This window comes from Doryrhamphus excisus, chromosome 17, assembly GCF_030265055.1.
Source record: "Doryrhamphus excisus isolate RoL2022-K1 chromosome 17, RoL_Dexc_1.0, whole genome shotgun sequence".
Classification (NCBI taxonomy): domain Eukaryota; kingdom Metazoa; phylum Chordata; class Actinopteri; order Syngnathiformes; family Syngnathidae; genus Doryrhamphus; species Doryrhamphus excisus.
This window is the reverse complement of record NC_080482.1, coordinates 8,297,104-8,314,987: the sequence shown is the minus strand read 5'-3', so window position 1 is coordinate 8,314,987 and position 17,884 is coordinate 8,297,104. Positions and strand designations below refer to the sequence as shown.

General features: G+C 38.6%; 2 protein-coding genes across 4 annotated transcripts; both read left to right on the top strand.

The window, feature by feature from the left end:
* The first annotated feature begins 84 nt into the window (after positions 1 to 84).
* Positions 85 to 2,439, top strand: LOC131105381 (apolipoprotein Eb-like). 2 transcript variants are annotated; one of them, XM_058053429.1, is made up of 5 exons: positions 126 to 183; positions 299 to 498; positions 585 to 635; positions 1,484 to 1,634; positions 1,709 to 2,439. In XM_058053429.1, the coding sequence occupies exons 3-5, from the start codon at positions 596 to 598 to the stop codon at positions 2,280 to 2,282; spliced, it is 765 nt and encodes a 254-aa protein (XP_057909412.1). In that variant the 5' UTR covers positions 126 to 183; positions 299 to 498; positions 585 to 595; the 3' UTR covers positions 2,283 to 2,439. The 2 variants fall into 2 exon arrangements, with proteins under 2 accessions (XP_057909410.1, XP_057909412.1); XM_058053427.1 differs by having other exon boundaries at positions 85 to 498.
* A 4,916-nt stretch (positions 2,440 to 7,355) lies between these two features.
* On the top strand, positions 7,356 to 10,093 carry apoeb (apolipoprotein Eb). Of its 2 annotated transcripts, XM_058053193.1 has the most exons (5): positions 7,356 to 7,431; positions 7,503 to 7,566; positions 7,648 to 7,801; positions 9,040 to 9,327; positions 9,405 to 10,093. In XM_058053193.1, exons 2-5 carry the CDS (start codon positions 7,524 to 7,526, stop codon positions 9,748 to 9,750), a joined length of 831 nt encoding a protein of 276 aa, XP_057909176.1. In that variant the 5' UTR covers positions 7,356 to 7,431; positions 7,503 to 7,523; the 3' UTR covers positions 9,751 to 10,093. The 2 variants fall into 2 exon arrangements, with proteins under 2 accessions (XP_057909176.1, XP_057909175.1); XM_058053192.1 differs by having other exon boundaries at positions 7,422 to 7,566.
* Positions 10,094 to 17,884: the final 7,791 nt, after the last annotated feature.

The following is a 17,884-nucleotide window of genomic DNA, read 5'->3' as shown; positions in this document are numbered from 1 at the left end:
CACTCGTCTTCTGTCCGTGTCCCTATCGGACACCAAGAAGGAGAATCGTTTGCTGTACGGGTTTTAATTAGGAAACAATGTGTTGATGTCACAGATGTTCCTCTGACGGTGGCGCAGTGTGCTGACCTTTGGGCTGACTGACTCATTGGGACCGTCATTGGAACTTTGACCCAGAAAAAGAATGTATGCATTTTTTCTGGCTAGGCTACCTGGCATAGTGTGACTTGACATGAAAGAAAAATCAATTTCAAGTAAAAATGGACCGAATCATACGTCAAATAAATAATTTCTACTGCAGTGATTATATATGTGATGGCTACATCACACCTTCGTACGTGTGTGTGCCGAGGACATCAATGAAGATAGCGGGGCTGAGTGACAGCGAGGCAAGAGGCACCTGGACTTTGGGATCATTACCGTCCGCTTTGCTATAAAAGCAGCAGGAGAGCATCAGTTGAGCAGTAGCACTGCAGAGTTCACTCGCAGATACTCTCACAGGTAAGACAAAACTTTTTTTTTTTTTTTTTGCTTGCTAAATGCACTCACTAACTCGCTTGTCTTCTTTTAAAAATATATATATATAGATCCAACAACCATGAAGGTCCTTGCTGTGCTGGTTTTGGCCGTCTTCACTGGTGAGTCAATGACACACATATTTTTTGTACTGGAAATGTCCCTTGATGCTGGAGTACTTTTAGTAATCCCTACTGGGAACACATTGTTTTGTGTAAAGTCTAAAAGTGCTAAAAGTCATCATTAGTTCAATTCCACATTTTTCAATGAAATCAGTTCCATCTCAGACAGCCTAAGAGCAACACCAAAGACACATAGACCAAAAAAGGCCAGTAAGGATAATTCATAATGCCGCCTACAGAGAACATACTAACTCCTTATAATACCCTCTAAAATCACAAATACGTAAACTTGCTGATATAGTTCATCTTCAAACAGCTAAAATAATGCATAAGGCTAAAAATAACCAATTAGTTAAAAATGTCATCCAATACTTCTCAATGGATTGAGTAAGACCCTCAAACAATGCACAACGATGAGCCAATTCAAGAAACAATACAAGCAGTTGATGTTTGCTAAATACAAGGATGAAGAGTCTTGAACCAGTCATGATGTGCTATACATATCACTATATTGACACTTACTATGGTACCCATTATGTCATTGGATGGTCATATCACCTCGTACTTCGGTACATGACAAAAATAAAATAAAATACAAAAACTTAAACTATATTAGGAAAGCAGGAAGTGAACAAATGTAACAGTTACTGATTGTAAAAGTACCAGATGGAGGGGTAGGATTTAATAAGCTTTGCTTCTTCCTACTCCTTTCGGACATGTGGAACTGTGAACTGATTATGTGATGCATTCAATTGTAATCAATTGTAAACCATTACCACTTTTGTGGCAAATTTTTCATCATTTTTTTTGGTAACATTGCCACTTCTGATGTCATCTTCATGCGTCAGGCTGCAATGCCAATCTCTTCCACGCTGATGCCCCCAAGCCTCAGCTGGAGGTCCTGACTGATGCCTTCTGGGAGTACGTGGCCAAGGCCACCCAGACCGCTGAAGACACCCTCCAAATGATCAAGAAGTCTCAGTTCGGACAGGACATGAGGTTCGGCACGCTCGGGACGTCATTTAAAGAGTAAGGAATGTGTCCCCTTACGGTCCCGTCTCCTTCCCCTGCAGCGCTCGTCTTGCCGATGGTACCAACGCAGCCAACCAGTACGCCGTCACCCTGCACGACCAGCTGCCCCCCGTCGCTAAGGAAATGATCGCCAAAGTGAGCACTGAGGCCGACCTCCTGAAAGAGCGTGTCGCCGTGGAGCTGAGCACCATGCGCGGTCGTCTGGAGCCCTACACCGACAACATGAGAGTCCAGGTCCAGCAGAGGGTGGAGCAGCTCCAGACCGAGCTCAACCAAATCCTCACCATGGATGCCGAGACCCTGAAGACCGAGCTGTTGAAGAGGAGCGAAGAGCTGAAGACCAACCTGGAACAGAGCGTGGCTGATCTGCAGGCTCAGCTCGGACCCCACACCGACGACCTGAAGCAGAAGGTGGACCAGCACCTGCTGACCTTCAAGGAGAGTGTGACCCCCCTGGCTGAGAAGGTCCAGATGGAGCTGATGCAGAGAGCCCAGCAGGTGAAAGACCTTGCCACCCCTTACGTCGGCGAGTTGAGGGAGACCCTGGACCCCTACGCCCAGGACCTCCAGGCACGTCTGATTGCTCTCTATGAGTCCTTCGTCAAAACCAACTAAGTCAGCTACAAACTGAAACATGAGTATAAGATTCTCCTAGTTTGTCAACAAGGGGGGGACACTTTCCCATCAGTATTTACTGGTGTTCATGGCAACATTTACAGTAGTACCCAGTTTTTGGTCTGTGACCACCAAGCAGTCTTCCATCACTATTTAAATAAAGACTCAAAAAAAAACAAAAAACAATCTGACTTCTGACTTCTTAATTCGTTGCGTCTTTTTATTTAGTGTTAATGGTACAGTCTATAAAAAAAAACAGGAAGCAGCCTGCTAACAAACAAAAATTGTAATCTACTGTATGTGGTCATGTTTTTGAATGGTAACCACCCCCCCCCCCCACTCCCAAAGTGATAGTGTGGCCACTTCAACCCAACAATCACAGGGACTCAAGTCCTTGCCAGACCTCTAACACCCTAAACCAACCCCCAATTTTCCTTTTGATGTGCGACATGTGGTGATTAGGTATTGAGCAGCTAACGTAAACATCCAAGTTGAAAGAAATGCCAACAGAAAAGCCCAAAACACAAGCAGAGTCAACTCTTTTGTGATAGTTGAACAAAAGCTGAAGCAGGAGTGACTAAACTTTTGAGGTGTTGAGGGTCACATACGGAAAAATGAAAGGATGCGAGCACCACTTATTGTATGTTTTAAAGCGGCATTTGTACATAGGCTAAGAAGTTATATATGGTAATGGTAATGGTTTTCATTTGAACATGCATCAGATTACAATTGAATGCATCACATAATCAGTTCACAGTTCCACATGTCCAAAAGGAGTAGGAAGAAGCAAAGCTTATTAAATCCCACCCCTCCATTTGGTACTTTTATAATCAGTAACTGTTACATTTGTTCACTTCCTGCTTTCCTAATATAGTTTTAGTACGAAGTACGAGGTGATATGACCATACAATGACATAATGATACATTGTAGTTGATTGATCAAGATAACTAGGTTTTTGTCAAAATATATATCACTGTGAAAAATCTTCCAACGTTGCCGTACATTCAACAAATACCAGCCAAACCCTTCCTTTTTCCCCCACATTTGTTCCTTTCATTATGCTAAAGTAAGAAGAAGCAAAGCTTATTAAATCCTACCCCTCCATCTGGTACTTTTACAATCAGTAAAATATAGATTTCAAGAACAGAATTGCGATTATTAGTCTAATATTTCAATTTTCTTCTTAAATAATTTTCAGAAAGTTTATTTTTGTAATATTATGACTTTATTCGCATAATATTTTGACTTAATTGCCATAATATTTATTCACGCTGAAGCCTGTCCTAGCTGTCTTTGGGTGGTGGTGGGTGGGGGGGGTACACCATGGTTTATTCGGTTATTTTCATATTTTTAATTTTTTTATTTCTTATTTTGTTCATTTTAATATTTTAACTTTATTCAGATTACTTTTGTATTTTGCGATATTTTGCGATATTTTGCGATATTTTGCGATATTTTGCGATATTTTGCGGTATTCTGCGGGTCACATTTCGGGTAACTCTGTGCCAAAGTCTTATGCGATTTCCTGAATTGACTTTTCTGACTTTTGTACAAATAACAATTTTTACAACCTTTTGGAATTTTACGATAGTCCTTTGTTGTTCTTTGTTCTTTGTTGTTGACAGCAACACAAGCAAGACTTTACTCATGATTGCCACCTAGTGAGCAAAGAGTAGCAGGAAGGCTCATTTACATTCATTCATTCATTCATTCATTTTTTTTACCACTATTTTACAAGATGTATGTAATTGGGCCTTTCTGTTCCTATTTGCAAGCTGACAACTTTCTTGAAGCACAAACTTAAAAAAAAAAAAAAAAAAGTACATAGGGGTTGTGTCAGAGCAAAGAGTCTTGCCTCATCACGAAGGACTGGACTGGACGTGTTCTTCCCCCGTATAGAACGTTGATGAAACATCCTGTTTGCACCTTTCTCGGGTCTATTTAGTGCCAATCCCTGCTGGCTTAGCCGGCGTGCCTGATTGCTCCCACGCTGTGCCACACAGCAGCAAACAACATTCCTTTGTCCCGCCTCCAGCTGCTTTCGGAACAACATTATCCCAGTGAGCAAGATAAAAATAAACGCCCTACTGTACAGAGTTTATCCAAGCTGCTGTATCGCAAAAAAGCTTCCCTTGCAGTTAAGGCTACAGTTACATTATGAGAGGTGTCCTGGCTGGTCCAAAAAAAAAAAAAGACTTTTTGTAGAAAATACCCCTTCAGAAGAATTAGAGTATTTATTGAAGGAACCTCCCACATTCCAAAAACATGCTAGGTTAATTGGCGACTCCAAATTGTCCGTATGTATGAATGTGAGTGTGAATGGTTGTTTGTCTATATGTGCCCTGTGATTGGCTGGCGACCAGTCCAGGGTGTACCCCGCCTCACGCCCCAAGACACCAAAACTAAACAAGCCTTGTGAAGTCACATGAAAAACTACTTGGTGACCTTTGTGGGGTTTTTTTCCCCATCTTGTGAGTATTTTTGTTTTGTTTTAGTTTGATTTAACTTTATAAGTAGCGACACAAATCTAGCTGAGATTTCAAATGACGTACTTTTAAACGGCAGTAACCTCGCTGACTCGGACTGTGGTGGTAACGTCATCCAAAAAAAAAAATCACGTTAGCTCAGACGAGCCTTTGTACACACTCCGTCCTGTCATGCTTTGTTTTTGTCTTCATTTAACTTTGTCAGGCATTTTACTGTCATGACTTTCTCACCCCCCCCCCCCATCCCCGTTTGTGCGCATTTTGGCCTTGTGAAAGACGCTTTCATTTCCTCTGAATGATAAAAAACAAAACAAAAAAACACATGCTATCCAGTCCACCAACATAGAGAAATAAGTCAGAAGTACACTACAATACATGAAGTAGTGGCAAGTTAAACATCAGAATGGTTGACCCCCACCCAAAGTACTACAGTAGGTTATCATGTCTTATCATGACCTCACACTAATTACCCACTCAACTAATCTTTGCTCCTGCTCAGAAACATGTCAAAGTCTCAAAAGGGCAAGGACCGCGACACATAGACACACGGACACATGACACCAACACCTTAAATGTAACTTAAATAAAAGTAAATTCAATTAAAATAAATTCTTTGTAAAAAAAAAAAAAAAAACATTTTAGCAATGTATTAATAATTTCCCTCATCGGATTAATCAACTAAAGAAAAATATTTTTTTTATAAAACAATGTACAACTGATAAAACCTTTATTCAAATAAATTAAAATACACCACTTGGATTGGACTGCATTACATTTACGCAATAAAGTGTAGAGTGAGTGCATGTGTACAATAAATACTAAAAGTTAACATGAGTATTCTTAACCTATTCGCTACCAAAGACGTTCAACCGCACTGCTCCTTTCGAAAGACGTATTCATACATTTTTTAAACTTTTTTTTTTTTCATGAGAGGCCCAAAGAGGTGATGATGCTACTCCACAATAGCCGAGCTCATGTTTGGTGTAGTTTTAAACTGATAAAAAAAACATCCACGTCCGTAGTAGTAGAGTGTAGTAAAGTGTAGTGTAGCAAATAGTTTATGGTGTTATATTTGTGTTTATAGTGGTGTTTACATTTTGGCAAAATATGGCTATATTTGTGTTATACTTGAAAAGTATCTTTTCACAAAAAGCCTGATATTTAGCTGAAACCTACCTATGTTCTACTGCTGATTACTAAAGAATGAGGTAGAAAAAAACTTTCTGATGAAAGACTAGAGTCTAATCTACCATGTCTTTATAGCCCAAGTACACAATATTCTGTGTACCTTGAAAAATGTACACAATGTACACAAACCTTTTACATACAGCAAACCCCAACTTGCTGACTCCCTTCCATTGTGTTCTAAGGAATTGAAGTATTTATCCTACTATGTAGAACTACTTCAATTCAGAACAAGCTGTTTAGACCCCAAAGTGCCAACTGGGGGAGGGAGGTGTGAATCTGAGCATCATTTACATGAAAAAAAAAGACACCAAGTTGACATCCTGCCGTTACGAGTGTTTCTATTCACGTGAAAACACTTACTTGTTTTAGTGATGCTGATGATCAAATGTGGAGGTTTAACACCTGCTGAGCTCCAACTGGCCTTTTTGGCGTCGGGGGAGTCCTCTAACCTGATTGTTTTGGGGTACATGAATACATGTACCCCAAAAAGAAAAAAAAATATCACCAATTTGGGCTTAATGTTATGTTTTTAGGTAATTATTACTATGAATGCATAATTAACTAACACATAATAATGTTGATAATGTAGAATTGTATTGTGAAAATGTTTAATGTAATATTCTTTAAATTAAATTAAATTAAATTAAATTAAATTAAATTAAATTAAATTAAATTAAATTAAATTAAATTAAATTAAATTAAATTAAATTAAATTAAATTAAATTAAATTAAATTAAATTAAATTAAATTAAATTAAATTAAATTAAATTAAACACAGCTCAAATTAAGTTAAATTAAACACAGCTCAAATTAAGTTAAATTAAACACAGCTCAAATTAAGTTAAATTAAACAGCTCAAATTAAATTAAGTTAAATTAAACACAGCTCAAATTAAATTAAGTTAAATTAAACACAGCTCAAATTATTATTATTAATATTAATGGATAATTAACTAACACATAATAATGTTGATAATGTAGATTTGTACTGTGAACATGTTTAATGTAATATTCATTAAATTAAATTAAACATTGCTCAAATGAAAAGAAATTAAATTAAGCACAGCTCAAATTAAATTGAATTAAACATAGCTCAAATTAAATTAAATTAAATTAAACACAGCTCAAATTAAATTAAATTAAATATTTTTTCATGTAATATTCATTGAACAGACATGCTTTGGTCCTGTTTGTAGTTGTTTATTTTATTATGCATCATTATATTGCAACAATACTATATTTTATTTATTAAGTTGTCATTTTTCTTTACCCCTTACTGTACATGCAACCTTTAACCTTCTTTGTCCACGCAGACGTTGCATAAACAATATGCGTGGAAGGAAAGGAGAGAAGACAGCAGGATGCAATGATTGCTAGCCACGCCCACCTCCTAGAAACCCCTCCCCTGCCTCAGTGAGCCTATAAAAAGTGAGAGCCACTGCAGAGGAAACACGGACAAACTTCTTTCACTTCAGGTAAGATGAAGAGGAAACATTATGGAAAAACAGAACAAGTAATAATTCATGTGTTGTTTGTTTTTTTCCAGGTGTTCGTGACTGCAACAACCATGAAGGCTGTAGCTCTCATCCTCGCCCTGGCAGTCATCACTGGTATGCGTCTTATATGCGGCAATAAACACATACTATATCGATTACTGTATATCTAACACACTGTATGGGTGTCCATCACAGGCTGCAACGCCCGTGTGGTGCGCCAGGCCGATGCCACCCAAAAGAACTGGGAGGAGGGCGTGGAACGCTTCTGGCAGTACATCTCTGAGCTGAACCAGAAGGCCGATGGCGTGGTGCAGACCATCAAGACCTCTCAGCTCAACAGAGAGCTCGAGTAAGTAAATCTGATTAACATAAATATGGTTAAATTAGTAGTTCTAATAGAAGAATACTACTTGGTTAGTACTAGTATTAAGTCACTGATAGCATTAGCGGTGGTTTGTTTTGTGTACAAACCTTTATTGGGTTGTTGTAATCGGGGTTAAATGTTAGCTAAATGTTAGACTTGGGTTTGATTCCGTTCATGCGTGCGTCGGTTTACTCCGGTTTGCTCCCACATTCCAAAAACATGCTAGGTTAATTGGCGACTCCAAATTGTCCATAGGTATGAATGTGAGTGTGAATGGTTGTTTGTCTATATGTGCCCTGTGATTGGCTGAGTGGCGACCAGTCCAGAGTGTACCCCGCCTCTCGTCTGAAGACAGCTGGGATAGGCTCCAGCATATGACATATAAGCGATAGAGAAAATGGATGGATGGATGAAATATACAGGTGTTCTACTTACAATAATAATGATAAAATAAAATAAAATAATTAATTGCCTATAATAGCAAGATACATGAATACATGTACCCCAAAAAGAAAAAAAATATATCACCAATTTGGGCTTAATTTTATGTTTTTAGGTAATTATTATTAATATTAATGCATAATTAACTAACACATAATAATGTTGATAATGTAGACTTGTACTGTGAAAATGTTTAATGTAATATTCTTTAAATTAAATTAAATTAAATTAAATTAAATTAAATTAAATTAAATTAAATTAAATTAAATTAAATTAAATTAAATTAAATTAAATTAAATTAAATTAAATTAAAATGTAATAAATGTTAGCTAAATGTTAGACCTGGGTTTGATTCTCTGCTTGGTATCGCTGTTCATGCGTATGTGGGTTTACTCCGGGTACTCCGGTTTCCTCCCACATTCCAAAAACATGCTAGGTTAATTGGCGACTCCAAATTGTCCATAGGTATGAATGTGAGTGTGAATGGTTGTTTGTCTATATGTGCCCTGTGATTGGCTGGCGACCAGTCCAGGGTGTACCCCGCCTCTCGCTTGAAGACAGCTGGGATAGGCTCCAGCATATGACATAAAAGCGATACAGAAAATAGATGGATGGATGAAATATATAGGTGTTCTACTTACAATAATAATGAAATAAAATACAATACAATACAATAAAATAGTATATATGAATATAATATAATATAATAATAATATAATAATAATGATTCCATAATTATTCCAAATATTTGTGGTACCGTCTGACATTTCTTTTATTGGCAGCACCCTGATCACAGACACCATGGCTGAGCTGACAGCATACAAAGACGACATCCAGGCCAAACTGAGTCCTTATGCCACCGCCTCCACCGGTCAGCTGACCACCGACCTGCAGCTGCTGGCCAACAGGCTGCAGAAGGACATGCTGGACGCCAAGGAGCGCAGTACCGAGTACCTGGGTGAGCTGAAGTCCATGGTGGAGCAGAACTCCGGTGACGTGCGCGGCCGCATCGGCTCCTACACACACAAGCTGAGGAAACGCCTCACCAAGGACACCGAAGACATCCGCAAGTAAGATAGATTTGAGCTTTTTAAAAAAATGAACGCTTCCGTTTTTGACGTGGAAACTAACCATTTATCAAAAACAGCATTGTGACCACCTACCTGAGCGAGATACAGTCCCGCACCTCCCAGAATCTGGACACGGTCCGACAGAACGTGCAGCCCTACGTCCAACAGGCCGGCGACACTGCCTCTCAGAAGCTGACCGACATCTCCACCATGCTGCAGAGCCAGGCCGTGGGTCTGGGCCAGCAGCTGGAGAGCCAAGCCGAAGGTCTCAGGACCCAGCTGGAGGCCACCGCCGAGGAGCTTCGCACCTCTCTGGAGGGTAAGATCGATGAGCTGACCGAGCTCTTCTCCCCTCTTGCCACTCAGATCCGTGAAAAGTTCGACACCATTGTTGAGAAGGTCAAGGAGACCGCCACAGTTTAAAAAGAGACTTTGAAAAGGGTCTGTGATGTCTCACAACCCTGGAAAAGGAGGAAGTTGAGCGTTACTGATTCAGTCTTCACTTATAGCTTTGCTCTTTTTGTAATCTTTACGTCAACATTTTGTTGTAAATACACGAACCCAGTGGGCCAAACAGGGCGAAACCACCATCAATGCACCCAAAATGCAAGTTCTTCATTTCAATAAACACTTTTTTTAAAACCATGGTGGGGGCTCCTATGAGTCGTTCCGTCATCTGCCGCTAGTTGCTTGTTAGCATGTAGCTCTGTCCACCATGCTGCTGTCTGGTGTGAACAAAAGTGAATAAAGAAGCCAGAAAACTCTGCCCCTTTTTGTGTGTTTTTTTAAACGTCAATAAGCTCCACACTGTATTTAACCACATACACATTTTACCCTCGCCAAAAACTGTAAGAGAAAAAACTGCATGCTTTGAATGGGGAAAAGTACCGCCATCTGGTGGACAAACATAAACATTTACAATTGTCCAAACTGAAATCTTAACACACAAGCATTGCATTAGTTTTTGTTTTGGATCAAAAATGTCGTTTTTTGTGTAGCATTTCCATTTAAGGAAGTCAAAAGGAAAAAAACAAACAGACCTCACAGACACTCAACAGGGGCCCCAGAAGCATCCAAAAATGGCATAAAATGCCAGTGTTTGAGGGCGGTGATTTTTGACAAAAAAGTCGTTTTTTCCTGTTTTTTCAACTTGCTTCTAATGCACTTTTCTGGTAAAAAAAAAACAAAAACAGGGGAAACCTCACAGACACTCAACAAGGAGCATGAGAAGCATCCAAAAATGGCATAAAATGCCAGTGTTTGAGGGCGGTGATTTTTGACAAAAAAGTAGTTTTTTCCTGTTTTTTCAACTTGCTTCTAATGTACTTTTCTGGTCATAAAAACAGGGGAAACCTGTCAGACACTAAACAGGGGCATGAGAAGCATCCAAAAATGGCATAAAATGCCAGAGTTTCAATTTGGTGATTTTTGAAAAAAAACATCGTTTTTTTTCCTGTTTTTTCAACTTGCTGAAAATGCACTTTTCTGGTCAAAAAACAGCGGAAACCTCACACACACTCAACAGGGGGCCCAGAAGCACCCAAAAACGGCATAAAATGCCAATGTTTGAGGGTGTTGATTTTTGAAAAAAACGTAAGGGGTTAGTATGTCGTTTTTTTCAATTTTTTCAACTTGCTGAAAATGCACTTTTCTGGTCAAAAAAACAGCGGAAACCTCACACTCAACAGGGGGCCCAGAAGCACCCAAAAATGGCATAAAATGCCAATGTTTGAGGGTGTTGATTTTTGAAAAAAACGTAAGGGGTTAGTATGTCGTTTTTTTCATTTTTTTCAACTTGCCGAAAATCCACTTTTCTGGTCAAAAAATAGCGGAAACCTCACACACTCAACAGGGGGCCCAGAAGCACCCAAAAATGGCATAAAATGCCAGTTTTAAATTTTCAGATTTTTGAAAAAAACATAAGGGGTTAGTATGTCGTTTTTTTCAATTTTTTCAACTTGCTGAAAATGCACTTTTCTGGTCAAAAAACAGCGGAAACCTCACACACACTCAACAGGGGGCCCAGAAGCACCCAAAAACGGCATAAAATGCCAAAGTTTGAGGGTGTTGATTTTTGAAAAAAACGTAAGGGGTTAGTATGTCGTTTTTTTCAATTTTTTCAACTTGCTGAAAATGCACTTTTCTGGTCAAAAAAACAGTGGAAACCTCACACACACTCAACAGGGGGCCCAGAAGAGCACAAAAATGGCAGAAAATGCCAATGTTTGAGGGTGTTGATTTTTGAAAAAAACGTAAGGGGTTAGTATGTCGTTTTTTTCAATTTTTTCAACTTGCTGAAAATGCACTTTTCTGGTCAAAAAAACAGCGGAAACCTCACACTCAACAGGGGGCCCAGAAGCACCCAAAAATGGCATAAAATGCCAAAGTTTGAGGGTGAATTTTTTTTTTTAAAACGTAAGGGGTTAGTATGTCGTTTTTTTCATTTTTTTCAACTTGCCGAAAATCCACTTTTCTGGTCAAAAAACAGCGGAAACCTCACACACACTCAACAGGGGGCCCAGAAGCACCCAAAAATGGCATAAAATGCCAAACTTTGAGGGTGTTGATTTTTGAAAAAAACGTAAGGGGTTAGTATGTCGTTTTTTTCAATTTTTTCAACTTGCTGAAAATGCACTTTTCTGGTCAAAAAAAAAGCGGAAACCTCACACACACTCAACAGGGGGCCCAGAAGCACCCAAAAATGGCATAAAATGCCAGTTTTAAATTTTCAGATTTGTGAAAAAAACGTAAGGGGTTAGTATGTCGTTTTTTTCCATTTTTTCAACTTGCTGAAAATGCACTTTTCTGGTCAAAAAACAGCGGAACCCTCACACACACTCAACAGGGGGCCCAGAAGCACCCAAAAACGGCATAAAATGCCAAAGTTTGAGGGTGTTGATTTTTGAAAAAAACGTAAGGTATGTCGTTTTTTTCAATTTTTTCAACTTGCTGAAAATGCACTTTTCTGGTCAAAAAAACAGTGGAAACCTCACACACACTCAACCGGGGGCCCAGAAGAGCACAAAAATGGCATAAAATGCCAATGTTTGAGGGTGTTGATTTTTGAAAAAAACGTAAGGGGTTAGTATGTCGTTTTTTTCAATTTTTTCAACTTGCTGAAAATGCACTTTTCTGGTCAAAAAAACGGCGGAAACCTCACACACACTCAACAGGGGGCCCAGAAGCACCCAAAAACGGCATAAAATGCCAAAGTTTGAGGGTGTTGATTTTTGAAAAAAACGTAAGGGGTTAGTATGTCGTTTTTTTCAATTTTTTCAACTTGCTGAAAATGCACTTTTCTGGTCAAAAAAACAGCGGAAACCTCACACACACTCAACAGGGGGCCCAGAAGCACCCAAAAATGGCATAAAATGCCAGTTTTAAATTTTCAGATTTGTGAAAAAAACGTAAGGGGTTAGTATGTCGTTTTTTTCCATTTTTTCAACTTGCTGAAAATGCACATTTCTGGTCAAAAAAACAGCGGAAACCTCACACACACTCAACAGGGGGCCCAGAAGCACCCAAAAACGGCATAAAATGCCAAAGTTTGAGGGTGTTGATTTTTGAAAAAAACGTAAGGGGTTAGTTAGTATGTCGTTTTTTTCAATTTTTTCAACTTGCTGAAAATGCACTTTTCTGGTCAAAAAAACAGCGGAAACCTCACACACACTCAACAGGGGGCCCAGAAGCACCCAAAAATGGCATAAAATGCCAGTTTTAAATTTTCAGATTTTTGAAAAAAACATAAGGGGTTAGTATGTCGTTTTTTTTCAATTTTTTCAACTTGCTGAAAATGCACTTTTCTGGTCAAAAAAACAGTGGAAACCTCACACACACTCAACAGGGGGCCCAGAAGAGCACAAAAATGGCAGAAAATGCCAGTTTTATATTTTGTGATTTTTGAAAAAAACGTAAGGGGTTAGTATGTCGTTTTTTTCAATTTTTTCAACTTGCTGAAAATGCACTTTTCTGGTCAAAAAAACAGCGGAAACCTCACACACACTCAACAGGGGGCCCAGAAGCACCCAAAAACGGCATGAAATGCCAAAGTTTGAGGGTGTTGATTTTTGAAAAAAACGTAAGGGGTTAGTATGTCGTTTTTTTCATTTTTTTCAACTTGCCGAAAATCCACTTTTCTGGTCAAAAAACAGCGGAAACCTCACACACACTCAACAGGGGGCCCAGAAGCACCCAAAAATGGCATAAAATGCCAGTTTTAAATTTTCAGATTTTTGAAAAAAACGTAAGGGGTTAGTATGTCGTTTTTTTCAATTTTTTCAACTTGCTGAAAATGCACTTTTCTGGTCAAAAAAACAGTGGAAACCTCACACACACACTCAACAGGGGGCCCAGAAGAGCACAAAAATGGCAGAAAATGCCAGTTTTATATTTTGTGATTTTTGAAAAAAACGTAAGGGGTTAGTATGTCGTTTTTTTCAATTTTTTCAACTTGCTGAAAATGCACTTTTCTGGTCAAAAAACAGCGGAAACCTCACACACACTCAACAGGGGGCCCAGAAGCACCCAAAAACGGCATAAAATGCCAAAGTTTGAGGGTGTTGATTTTTGAAAAAAACGTAAGGGGTTAGTATGTCGTTTTTTTCAATTTTTTCAACTTGCTGAAAATGCACTTTTCTGGTAAAAAAAAACAGCGGAAACCTCACACACACTCAACAGGGGGCCCAGAAGCACCCAAAAATTGCATAAAATGCCAGTTTTAAATTTTCAGATTTTTGAAAAAAACATAAGGGGTTAGTATGTCGTTTTTTTCAATTTTTTCAACTTGCTGAAAATGCACTTTTCTGGTCAAAAAAACAGTGGAAACCTCACACACACTCAACAGGGGGCCCAGAAGAGCACAAAAATGGCACAAAATGCCAGTTTTATATTTTGTGATTTTTGAAAAAAACGTAAGGGGTTAGTATGTCGTTTTTTTCAATTTTTTCAACTTGCTGAAAATGCACTTTTCTGGTCAAAAAAACAGTGGAAACCTCACACACACTCAACAGGGGGCCCAGAAGCACCCAAAAATGGCATAAAATGCCAAACTTTGAGGGTGTTGATTTTTGAAAAAAACGTAAGGGGTTAGTATGTCGTTTTTTTCAATTTTTTCAACTTGCTGAAAATGCACTTTTCTGGTCAAAAAATAGCGGAAACCTCACACACACTCAACAGGGGGCCCAGAAGCACCCAAAAATGGCATAAAAGGCCAGTTTTAAATTTTCAGATTTTTGAAAAAAACATAAGGGGTTAGTATGTCGTTTTTTTCAATTTTTTCAACTTGCTGAAAATGCACTTTTCTGGTCAAAAAAACAGTGGAAACCTCACACACACTCAACAGGGGGCCCAGAAGAGCACAAAAATGGCAGAAAATGCCAGTTTTATATTTTGTGATTTTTGAAAAAAACGTAAGGGGTTAGTATGTCGTTTTTTTCAATTTTTTCAACTTGCTGAAAATGCACTTTTCTGGTCAAAAAAACAGTGGAAACCTCACACACACTCAACAGGGGGCCCAGAAGCACCCAAAAATGGCATAAAATGCCAAACTTTGAGGGTGTTGATTTTTGAAAAAAACGTAAGGGGTTAGTATGTCGTTTTTTTCAATTTTTTCAACTTGCTGAAAATGCACTTTTCTGGTCAAAAAAACAGCGGAAACCTCACACACACTCAACAGGGGGCCCAGAAGCACCCAAAAATGGCATAAAAGGCCAGTTTTAAATTTTCAGATTTGTGAAAAAAACGTAAGGGGTTAGTATGTCGTTTTTTTCCATTTTTTCAACTTGCTGAAAATGCACTTTTCTGGTCAAAAAACAGCGGAAACCTCACACACACTCAACAGGGGGCCCAGAAGCACCCAAAAACGGCATAAAATGCCAAAGTTTGAGGGTGTTGATTTTTGAAAAAAACGTAAGGGGTTAGTATGTCGTTTTTTTCAATTTTTTCAACTTGCTGAAAATGCACTTTTCTGGTCAAAAAAACAGCGGAAACCTCACACACACTCAACAGGGGGCCCAGAAGCACCCAAAAATGGCATAAAATGCCAGTTTTAAATTTTCAGATTTTTGAAAAAAACATAAGGGGTTAGTATGTCGTTTTTTTCAATTTTTTCAACTTGCTGAAAATGCACTTTTCTGGTCAAAAAAACAGTGGAAACCTCACACCTCAAACACACACTCAACAGGGGGCCCAGAAGAGCACAAAAATGGCAGAAAATGCCAGTTTTATATTTTGTGATTTTTGAAAAAAACGTAAGGGGTTAGTATGTCGTTTTTTTCAATTTTTTCAACTTGCTGAAAATGCACTTTTCTGGTCAAAAAAACAGTGGAAACCTCACACACACTCAACAGGGGGCCCAGAAGCACCCAAAAATGGCATAAAATGCCAAAGTTTGAGGGTGTTGATTTTTGAAAAAAACGTAAGGGGTTAGTATGTCGTTTTTTCCATTTTTTCAACTTGCTGAAAATGCACTTTTCTGGTCAAAAAAAACAGCGGAAACCTCACACACACTCAACAGGGGGCCCAGAAGCACCCAAAAACGGCATAAAATGCCAAAGTTTGAGGGTGAATTTTTTTTTTTTAAACGTAAGGGGTTAGTATGTCGTTTTTTTCATTTTTTTCAACTTGCCGAAAATCCACTTTTCTGGTCAAAAAACAGCGGAAACCTCACACACACTCAACAGGGGGCCCAGAAGCACCCAAAAATGGCATAAAATGCCAAACTTTGAGGGTGTTGATTTTTGAAAAAAACGTAAGGGGTTAGTATGTCGTTTTTTTCAATTTTTTCAACTTGCTGAAAATGCACTTTTCTGGTCAAAAAAACAGCGGAAACCTCACACACACTCAACAGGGGGCCCAGAAGCACCCAAAAATGGCATAAAAGGCCAGTTTTAAATTTTCAGATTTGTGAAAAAAACGTAAGGGGTTAGTATGTCGTTTTTTTCCATTTTTTCAACTTGCTGAAAATGCACTTTTCTGGTCAAAAAAACAGCGGAAACCTCACACACACTCAACAGGGGGCCCAGAAGCACCCAAAAATGGCATAAAATGCCAGTTTTAAATTTTCAGATTTGTGAAAAAAACGTAAGGGGTTAGTATGTCGTTTTTTTCTATTTTTTCAACTTGCTGAAAATGCACATTTCTGGTCAAAAAAACAGCGGAAACCTCACACACACTCAACAGGGGGCCCAGAAGCACCCAAAAATGGCATAAAACGCCAGTTTTAAATTTTCAGATTTTTGAAAAAAACGTAAGGGGTTAGTATGTCGTTTTTTTCAATTTTTTCAACTTGCTGAAAATGCACTTTTCTGGTCAAAAAAACAGTGGAAACCTCACACACACACTCAACAGGGGGCCCAGAAGAGCACAAAAATGGCAGAAAATGCCAGTTTTATATTTTGTGATTTTTGAAAAAAACGTAAGGGGTTAGTATGTCGTTTTTTTCAATTTTTTCAACTTGCTGAAAATGCACTTTTCTGGTCAAAAAACAGCGGAAACCTCACACACACTCAACAGGGGGCCCAGAAGCACCCAAAAACGGCATAAAATGCCAAAGTTTGAGGGTGTTGATTTTTGAAAAAAACGTAAGGTATGTCGTTTTTTTCAATTTTTTCAACTTGCTGAAAATGCACTTTTCTGGTCAAAAAAACAGTGGAAACCTCACACACACTCAACAGGGGGCCCAGAAGAGCACAAAAATGGCAGAAAATGCCAGTTTTATATTTTGTGATTTTTGAAAAAAACGTAAGGGGTTAGTATGTCGTTTTTTTCAATTTTTTCAACTTGCTGAAAATGCACTTTTCTGGTCAAAAAAACAGCGGAAACCTCACACTCAACAGGGGGCCCAGAAGCACCCAAAAATGGCATAAAATGCCAAAGTTTGAGGGTGAATTTTTTTTTTAAAACGTAAGGGGTTAGTATGTCGTTTTTTTCCATTTTTTCAACTTGCTGAAAATGCACTTTTCTGGTCAAAAAAACAGCGGAAACCTCACACACACTCAACAGGGGGCCCAGAAGCACCCAAAAACGGCATAAAATGCCAAAGTTTGAGGGTGTTGATTTTTGAAAAAAACGTAAGGGGTTAGTATGTCGTTTTTTTCAATTTTTTCAACTTGCTGAAAATGCACTTTTCTGGTCAAAAAAACAGCGGAAACCTCACACACACTCAACAGGGGGCCCAGAAGCACCCAAAAATGGCATAAAATGCCAGTTTTGAATTTTCAGATTTGTGAAAAAAACGTAAGGGGTTAGTATGTCGTTTTTTTCCATTTTTTCAACTTGCTGAAAATGCACATTTCTGGTCAAAAAAACAGCGGAAACCTCACACACACTCAACAGGGGGCCCAGAAGCACCCCAAAACGGCATAAAATGCCAAAGTTTGAGGGTGTTGATTTTTGAAAAAAACGTAAGGTGTTAGTATGTCGTTTTTTTCAATTTTTTCAACTTGCTGAAAATGAACTTTTCTGGTCAAAAAAACAGCGGAAACCTCACACACACTCAACAGGGGGCCCAGAAGCACCCAAAAACGGCATAAAATGCCAAAGTTTGAGGGTGTTGATT

Coding starts and splice junctions, on each gene's coding strand:
- LOC131105381 (XM_058053427.1), top strand. CDS start 596: ATGAAGGTCCTTGCTGTGCTGGTTTTGGCCGTCTTCACTG. Junction 636..1,483: donor GGTTTTGGCCGTCTTCACTG/GTGAGTCAATGA, acceptor TTCATGCGTCAG/GCTGCAATGCCAATCTCTTC. Junction 1,635..1,708: donor CAGTTCGGACAGGACATGAG/GTTCGGCACGCT, acceptor CTTCCCCTGCAG/CGCTCGTCTTGCCGATGGTA.
- apoeb (XM_058053192.1), top strand. CDS start 7,437: ATGAAGAGGAAACATTATGGAAAAACAGAACAAGTAATAATTCATGTG. Junction 7,802..9,039: donor CAGCTCAACAGAGAGCTCGA/GTAAGTAAATCT, acceptor TTTTATTGGCAG/CACCCTGATCACAGACACCA. Junction 9,328..9,404: donor GACACCGAAGACATCCGCAA/GTAAGATAGATT, acceptor TATCAAAAACAG/CATTGTGACCACCTACCTGA.